Source organism: Halichoeres trimaculatus, unplaced genomic scaffold, assembly GCF_033239565.1.
Source record: "Halichoeres trimaculatus isolate MK-OKI-2021-1 unplaced genomic scaffold, fHalTri1.1 fHalTri1_scaffold_23, whole genome shotgun sequence".
Lineage (NCBI taxonomy): Eukaryota > Metazoa > Chordata > Actinopteri > Labriformes > Labridae > Halichoeres > Halichoeres trimaculatus.
The window spans coordinates 7,090,251-7,099,150 of NW_027437201.1; the positions used below are offsets into that span (position 1 = coordinate 7,090,251).

The 8,900-nt window shown below is 41.2% G+C and overlaps 1 protein-coding gene across 1 annotated transcript; it reads left to right on the top strand.

Moving 5' to 3' along the window:
* The first annotated feature begins 6,290 nt into the window (after nucleotides 1-6,290).
* Nucleotides 6,291-8,476, top strand: adrb1 (adrenoceptor beta 1). Its single transcript, XM_074662570.1, has one exon. It carries the CDS (start codon nucleotides 6,451-6,453, stop codon nucleotides 7,642-7,644), a length of 1,194 nt encoding a protein of 397 aa, XP_074518671.1. The 5' UTR covers nucleotides 6,291-6,450; the 3' UTR covers nucleotides 7,645-8,476.
* Nucleotides 8,477-8,900: the final 424 nt, after the last annotated feature.

Here is an 8,900-nt window from a genome sequence, read left to right on the forward strand (position 1 = left end):
CTGCACTTTAAGATGCAAAGAATAATAAAACATTTTTATGGAGTCTGGTTTGTGTGTGCAATGAATGAAGAGCCTTGCTTCAAATCAATGCAGATTCTTCACACATCCACAGCATTGCAGAATGAGTTCTTTTAGCATTACTGTATTAAAAACATCAATATGTTGAGATGGGAGCTTTGCTTTGTGGGATATTACCAGAAGCTTTACAGATTTGTGAGAAGCCATGGAACAATTTCTGATGTAAACAAGCCATACATAATAGAGCTTCAGAAAAAGACTGTGCTTAACAGACTAAATACAAGTAAATATCAAGACTGTCAGGACAAGACAGGATTTTTTCAAATATACTCCATCCTGCCTCAAATGCCAAAGATACTGAAACCGCTCTAACTTTCAAAATGTCATAATTGCATCAGTCCTTGTTTTTGTCTGAGTGGACCTCTGTCAGCACACGAAACATGCCAAATACACACAGAACAAATAGCCTCTCACGGAAGAAGGCGCCGTCGATCAACACACCTGAGGTGATGGAGGACAAAAAACTGAAGAGATAAGGCTGCAGCTGTTTAACATTTCTCACACTGTCAACAAACCCAATGGAAACACCAGCAAAGCTTTAAAAAAAAACACCTTTTGACACCGTCTGACCTCCTACCCTGTCTGTGGTGGTCAGCTTCAAACTGGTGCCTTGCAACTGAAGTGTGACATGTTTAGAAACATAATAAAGAAATACTCTGATGTATCTAAAAAAAAAGATGAAATCACATCCAAATATAACTGAATAATAATCAATGACTATGGTTAGCAAGTTGTTATTTCACAGTATGTTCAGAAAAAAAACACATTTAAAAAATATACATATTTTAATATGACTAATACATATGGTCTTTGGATTTTTGGACCAGTACAAAAAAAATAAATAAAATAAATCATGGGCTATCCACATACTAGTGATGTTCATTACATGTTTTGCCTCCTAAATATATCATCAACAAAAAAACAGTATTATCTTGATAATAATCTTAAACAGAACACATTAGGTTATTAAGGTGTGAATAACAATAGCAAATCTTTCCTCAAAGGTGTTACTGAACAACAACAACAAAAAGACCTTGGTTCATAGCAAACAAAATTACTAACTACTACTAATAACTGCTAAAAGTTTACAACATCAGTGGTCAATGAGTGAACTGCAGTCAGCTATCTCCTCTAAAGCCACGTTTCCACCAAGCAGACTGGTTCGGTTCGTCTCGGTACGGTATGCATTTTGTGGTGTTTCCACTGACTCACACCGGGACAGATTACCAAATAACCCAGACGAGCCGTCCCACTTTTTGGGACCCTTTTGTATGGGTGCCAGACTGAACCAATCTGCTCTCGGAAGGTGGCCCAACACACTGCAGACCGTTGATTAGTCGAAAGAATAGTCGCTTACCCCCGGGCACAGTTTTGCTGTGGAAATGCAAACGGGCTCAGGCTTAACTGTACTAAACCATGCCAAACAGTACTAAACCAAACTGCTTGGTGAAAACGCGGCGTAAGTGATCATACAGAGCATCTGCCAAAATGGCCAAACGAGCTTATTGAAGAATCAGCACTAGTTGAATCCTGCTAGCAATAAAGTTAGCAGGCTAGAAAAGAGATAGCCATGCAAGCTAAAGGATTTTTGTGTATCTGTAGGGCTGTTAGCCGCAACCCGGTTACTGGTGTTACACACTGACTGCATTAAAGCTAGCTACTGTAGCAAGTGATACCATGCATCTGGAGCTATAAATGTGGTGAAATAAGAGAGAACTCATTAAGGCTAACTATGCTGTCCGCAGTTCCTGAACTGCAGGGGGTAGTGTATCAAAAACCTGCGTCTACCACAGTACTAAACTAGAGTGGAAGAAGTTGTTTATACTGTTTACTCTTTTTTTTCTCCTGTTTCTCTTCTTTGCCAAGTGCAGCTGCAATTTCCCACCAATATTCATGAACCATACGGTAATCACGGTGATCTCTGTGTGATGAATCGTAGAAACGCCATTATTTTTTGTACTTTGAACACTAAGAGCTCCTATTTGTCTACCCGTCTCTGTGTATGGAATTAAGAAATTTTGGGATGTGCGTGACATAGAAATTTCCTGCTTGAAAAGAACCGCGAGAGGGGGTGAGACTGCTAAAATGTCATTTTTGCTTGTAACAAGAGAAAGCTAGCCTACAAATACGAGTCAGCTAGCCAAAACACGGCTAAATAAAATGTCTACTCTATACACCTTTTGGTCTATAGTGCTAGTCAATCTTAGATAGCCTTCTTTGAATCTTAGAGAATATTTAGTTCATAAGCTTATCTAGATAAATGTCTGTGTTCTTTTTGTTTTTTGTTGGGCTTTCTAATCAGTCAGTGCTTGTTGTTAGCTAGCCTCATGAGCTTTAGGATAGCTACATGGCACTTTATAGGCTACGTAAATAAACATGCAACATTTTATTAAAATTTGAACCCCTGACCCCCAGTAATTAGGTTAAAAACTTGCAGCAGTGTTGCGTGTTTATTTGGCACCACATTTTTGGAAATGTTTCACAGAATAAAGAGGAACAGGTTAACTCTGGGGCTAGGGATGCTATAATTACTCTAAAAGTCATTACTGCCTCTCTTCTCACCCTCCAGTTGAGTATGCCTGCTGTCTCATCCCTCAGTCCCCATAAGTCGCTCCCTTCACTGTCATTTTGACAGCATCATTAACCCTGTGTGCTTCTGGCTGCTGTCTTTGCTGCCAGAGAGAGACCACACACACAAACACACAAACACACATACACACACAAGCTCCATCAACATGCCCATTAAAAAACACAGAGAGTCTGCACTGGCACACTGACACCTTCACATTTAAAGGCTGTAATTAGTGTTTCCACTTCCCCTGTTTTCTTCCAGTGATGTCCCACGTTGTCATATGATAGATTAAAGCTAATCCACAATTAAAAGCATGCTCATGTGGTTTTTGTATTCCAATGATCAAATAAGAGCAAAATTTGTCACACAGCTTTTTTACCAGCACAAAAAGGTTTGTATGTAAGCTTTCTCAGGCGCTTGTTACCGCTCTTATGACAATCATATGATTCATACAACTATGCATGATTGTCCCTGATCCTTGAAAGTGTGAAAGATAAGAGGACAGATTTATTACTAGGGTTGTGTAATGATAGCTTGAAGTTTTCACAAAAAGTAATAACCACAGCAGGGTTCAGAGGTGAGGAAAAATCCATTTCACAGGTGTTTAATAGCTGAAACATTTGAGCACATTTGCTTCTGGTTAATATTAGATCTGTGTATGAGATTACCTAATATTCTCAACCTGTGAAACAATGTAGGAAGATGTTAAAAAAGCTCAACAAGCAGGTGTAGAAAGTTGTACAATGAGTAGTTCCCTCACTTTACCTGAACACATCAAACCAGTTTATCTGCTACTCCCTCTGCAAGCAAACTTTTTGAAATATGAACTCAACTTTGGCCCTTGACCCCGCGCTGCTGTTGACGCAGGAGGTCAAGCTGTTAAGTCAAGTTGAACAGGCTCCACTTCTCTTAACTGTGGCTTGCAAAACTTGCATGAAGTTATGTGGGAGGTAGCTGCTGTTCAGTGGCTGAGAGCACTCTGCGGTCATTCTGTAACAAAAGTAAGAGAACAGTTGTACAAAAATGTGGAAATCTGAAGAGGTGCAAACGCTATAAATGTTGCCTCCAAGAGAAACCAATTCAGCAGGAGAGATGAGAATTTGTTGCAAGGGTTTAAGGGTATTTTTCTGGGGTAACAGCTTTTTGAGCTACATCGGATGCGCTTGAAATTCATCATCAGTCAGTCCACCTGAATCATTTATCTCCAGTAGTGTCCCTGTTGGTAGTTTTGGTTTGATTGTACAGATTTTAAGATGTGATATTTAATAAGTTTACACCAAAAAAATCACATGTTTTTACAGCCTGTACAGGCTTCCCTGTGATCAGTTTTTATTTGAGCTTCTCTCCAGCTCCGCAGACATCCGGCAGACATATGCAGGGCAGGAGCCGGATTTTAGGCAACCTTGTGACACAAGATCAAATCCTCCCGAGGCAGCCCCCTAAATCAGACACAAAAATAAGGCAGTAAATTCATGCCCACACAATGGCTACTATTATTTTTATTTTTCCAGTTATTTTAAGGTTTTGAATAAGTCAAATAAATCATCTTTTGTCTCGACTCAAATCAGTCGATGTGCAGTAACTCGAGGGTTGTTCTTTTTATGAGTTCTTGAAGAGCAGCACAGAAAAACCCTAAAGCTTAGTGTACTATTATTTTATCCTCCTGACTTGGAGGTGACTGCAACCCCCTGAGGTCTACAACCAAGTTCTGACGCTGTTGACTCATGAGATGAGCTTTGTTATGCAGGGTCAGGTCGTGTCACAGCTTCAGGGCCGGGTCCTTAGGTTCACAAACAGGGATGTCATTGAGCACAGAGGGAGCCGCCATTGTGTGCACTCTGTGTTGTAACAAAGCAGGTGATAGTGTTTTCACTGAACTACGTTTTTTCTCTTACTTAAAAAAAAGATGTTTTTGAAATTTGGCACTTTTATTCCTACATATTTTACATCAGATAACTAAGATGTGAACGCCTCAGTTTGTCTTTAAGTCCAAACATCAACCAATTGGCTTGCTAACAGTTTACTGCTGTATTCATGTTAAGACACGTTGAAAGAACAAGTTTCTGAGTTGGAAAATGCAGATGAACACCTGCGCATGTCAGAACGTCTTAAAAAAGCGAGCGTGATGACAGTGAAGTCATCAACATGGTGGGCAATAAGAAAAATGTTTTACCAACACTCATGTTGCCAATCAACTAATTTCTCAAATGTAATTTATTATACAGTTTTACCATATAACCATTGTTTTTAGTATGACCTTAACTTATGAGCAGAGTTTGTTTTGATTTTCTCTCTGCAGTATTGCTAAGAAGAGTCACCTGGCGTCAAATCTTTGGTGTAGTCTAACACTAGTCTAGTTACATAAACCATCTACCTATAATTTATATTCTATGCAATTTGATATCATTAAACCCAAATTTCTAAATCAAATGCATGTGGTCACACAGAGGTCAGAAGAACAACTTCTCTCTAGCATTCACACAACTCTGGTTCCCTTCAATGTTTCTGCCTGTTTAGAAGATCAAAGCCTTCATGGTGTACTGCCATCAGCTGTTTGATTTTAAATATGAAAACACATTTTCATGAGAAAAATTCTGTTTTATTAAGGCACCATAGGCACAAGAAAACTGAAAGCTGATGGGTTCATCAAAGCTGTGAGATTTTAACTACCTGCAGCTAACTTACACACTTTTTCCTTAATTCTGCACGAGATGAACACTCAGGTTCAGGTCAAAAGCTAGCCTGTCTTGACCTCATGATCCTTTTTTTTTTTTTTTTAGATATCTTTATATATAATTTCATCTGCCAAACACCTGAATTTCTCTTCAGGGATAAACAAAGTACATTCTATTCTATTCTATTCTATTCTATTCTATTCTATTCTATTCTATTCTATTCTAAAGCTCCTGTGAGGAATTCTAAGTAAAGAGTGAAACAGACAGGTGCTTTGACGGAGACAGGTCCGCCCTTATTTTTACCGCATAATCATTACTTGAGTCTTCTTTGGGTGAATATTTGGAGGAAGTTGAAACCACACCCACAAATTTTGATGATGGACATCAAAAGGCTGACGAGAGTTTCAGAAGTTAATCATAAATTTCATCAAAAATAATCATGAGGATCAAAAAGGTTAAACTGTGTATCTGTCTTACACACAGAAGAGGACTAGCCATTGAAAAATTAGGGTAGCCTATATAATAGTTAAATAATAATAATAATAATAATAATAATAATAATAATAATAATAATAATAATAATAATAATAATAAAAAGAGGTGGGTTTTTTTTTAAAAAAATTCTGACTTTAGACCCGGGAAGAAAAGCATAAAACTTGATCCCTATCTCATAATTCTCAGAATCTCGAATTTGGAGTTTAGTTTTATAATTCTTTGCTAGCCCTGCCTCATTTTGGGGAACCTCGGGAAATATACTTGAAATGTGATGTTAAGGACGTGACTCAGACTCAAACCCGTCCAAAATGTCTTTCATTCACCTCCAATATTTCTTCCTGCTTACATTCTAAATCTCTGGGGTCCAGTTGTTGTTTTGCTTTATCGACTTCATTGTTAAGAATTTGCTAAGCAGCGCTGATTGGTCCTGAGGAGCTCTGATGTCACCGCCTGCTCTCATGTCCCATTCAGTGCAGCAGCAGCTCGCGCAGGCTGAGCAGAGAGGAGCTCCAGGTGGAGTTGGCGCGCGACGGGAGTAGAGATCAGTGGCTCGTGCAGACAGAAAAAAGGCTACCTTGCACTAGCCTGGATGAACCCATACTGGTCCCACACCCAGCGCAGCAGCCCGTCATGGGGGACGGCGGCGCGTCCTCGTCTGTGAACTTCCAGAATGGCTCCGGGAGCGGTGCGTCCGACGCACCGGGCTCCGCCACGGACTCCTCTGAGCAGTGGATGGCGGGGATGAGCCTGGTGATGGGTTTGATCGTCCTTTGCATCGTGTTTGGGAATATTCTGGTGATAGTGGCCATAGCCAGGACGCAGAGGCTGCAGACGCTCACCAATGTGTTCATTGTGTCCCTGGCGAGCGCGGACCTCATTATGGGGCTGCTTGTGGTTCCGTTTGGCGCTGCGCTGGAGGTGCGCGGCTCCTGGCAGTACGGCTCCTTTTTCTGCGAGTTCTGGATCTCAGTGGATGTCCTCTGCGTCACCGCCAGCATCGAGACCCTGTGCGTTATCGCCATCGACAGATATGTGGCCATCACGTCGCCTTTCCGCTACCAAAGCTTATTAACCAAAGCTCGCGCAAAAGCGGTTGTGTGTGTAGTCTGGGCCATCTCTGCGCTCGTGTCCTTTCTCCCCATCCTCATGCACTGGTCCCGGGACAGCGTGGACACAGCCTGCTACGACGACCCTGAATGTTGCGACTTTGTCACAAACAGAGCTTATGCCATCTCCTCATCCATCATTTCCTTCTACATTCCTCTTCTGGTCATGATTTTTGTTTACGCCAGAGTGTACAGAGAGGCGAAAAAGCAGCTGAGAAAGATTGACAAGTGCGAGGGCAGGTTTCACAACACATTAACTGGCCTGACCTCCAAGTGCAAGAAGAGGCCGTCTAAGATCCTCGCGCTCAGGGAGCAGAAGGCGCTCAAAACCCTGGGCATCATCATGGGGACGTTTACTCTATGCTGGCTGCCTTTCTTTATTGTCAACGTGGTGCGGGTGTTTTGCGCAGACGTGGTGGACAAAAACCTCTTCGTGTTCTTGAACTGGCTGGGGTACGTGAATTCAGCCTTTAACCCCATCATTTACTGCAGGAGCCCGGATTTCAGGAAGGCTTTCAAGAGGCTGCTGTGCTGCCCCAGGCAAGCGGACCGCAGGCTGCACATCAGCTCCTGCGACCTGTCCCGATGCTCCGGGGGCTTCGTCACGGCTCTGGATCCTGGCACGCTGGGGATGTGGTCGGATTGCGGTGCTTTGGATAATAGTGACAGCAGCCTGGTGGGGGGTGTTAAACTGTCACACTCTGAATCTCAGCTGTGAAGAAAACAAAACGAACTTTTGGGTTGGATCTTGACAAACTGTGACTGAAAACGGGCGTTTTCTCTTTGAGCATGGGAGTCTTTTCTGGAGAGGTTTGCGCACGAACTTGTAGAAGCCTATAAATGAGCCTATTTTATGTATTTAATGTATTTAAAAGCCATATTTAAAATGAGGAATCGGAATATATGAAAACGGATATTTTTCAAGACACGCCAATTTGCCCTGAAACTGCACAATCGCATTAAATGGATGAAATAAATAAATAAAGACGCAGGTTCTGAAAACAGGACGTTCTCTTGTAGTTCAAAGCGTTTCTTATTTTACTGAACTCAAGTCTTGTGCTGTTTTTTCCAATGATAATCCATATGAAGATGTGGGGTTATATCTTCATCCTTTAAATTAATCCCAGCGCGCTGTTTCTCTTAAAAATGACCCCCCTGGCGCACCGTAATTAATATTTATTAATAAGCTTTGGACTGGCGCGAGGCATTTGTCAGAGTGACTGTACTCCTGTAGTGCTCACAATGTGTTTCACCGTTTTACCTCACGGCCATCGACAAGTGCAATTTGTACAACAGGTATTTGTTTATATTAAACATTAATGTAAATATAAGTAAGAAGTGTATTTATTCCACGCTGTCCTTTTACAACTAAGTGAATGAACGTGGGGCTGATTCCCACGCCCTTTGTACATAGTAGATGAAGTGGTGTTTAGTACTGAAGTGAGGAATTTGAGCCTCTCTCTTTGTCTTTCTCATTTAAGCTTTACATGCTGTTGTCAGGTGGTGTGTTTACTCCTGTGAAATAAAAGGACGTTCCATTGTTAATGATAGTGTTTGAGCTTTATTTGGATTTTAACTCCGACAAAGCCTAAACCCCTCTCACTGGAAAGCCTGAGGAGAAATACTTTCACTTTGTTCCTATGTGTACACACTTATTTCAGGAATACCTGGGACTGAAAGTGGAACCAGAGGTAAACAGTATAAGCTTAGTTTCGCAGGCTCTGTGCCTTATGCTTTGCTCAAACGCTGCTGTGATTGTTTCACCGCTGAGAGCAGCTGGATTCTGATTGGCCCCTGTGGAGAGATGAGTCACTAAAGTCTAATTTTTGAACCATGAATTTCATCAACATTTATGAGCAGGCTATTATTATGAATGAAGTGTTTTCATGTCTAATTTTAAACACGGCTGAAATCACATCTAACATATTCAGAGCAAAACCAACTGTTTTTTCACTGGTTTGAGATCAAGAGCAT

Coding starts and splice junctions, on each gene's coding strand:
- adrb1 (XM_074662570.1), top strand. CDS start 6,451: ATGGGGGACGGCGGCGCGTCCTCGTCTGTGAACTTCCAGAATGGCTCC.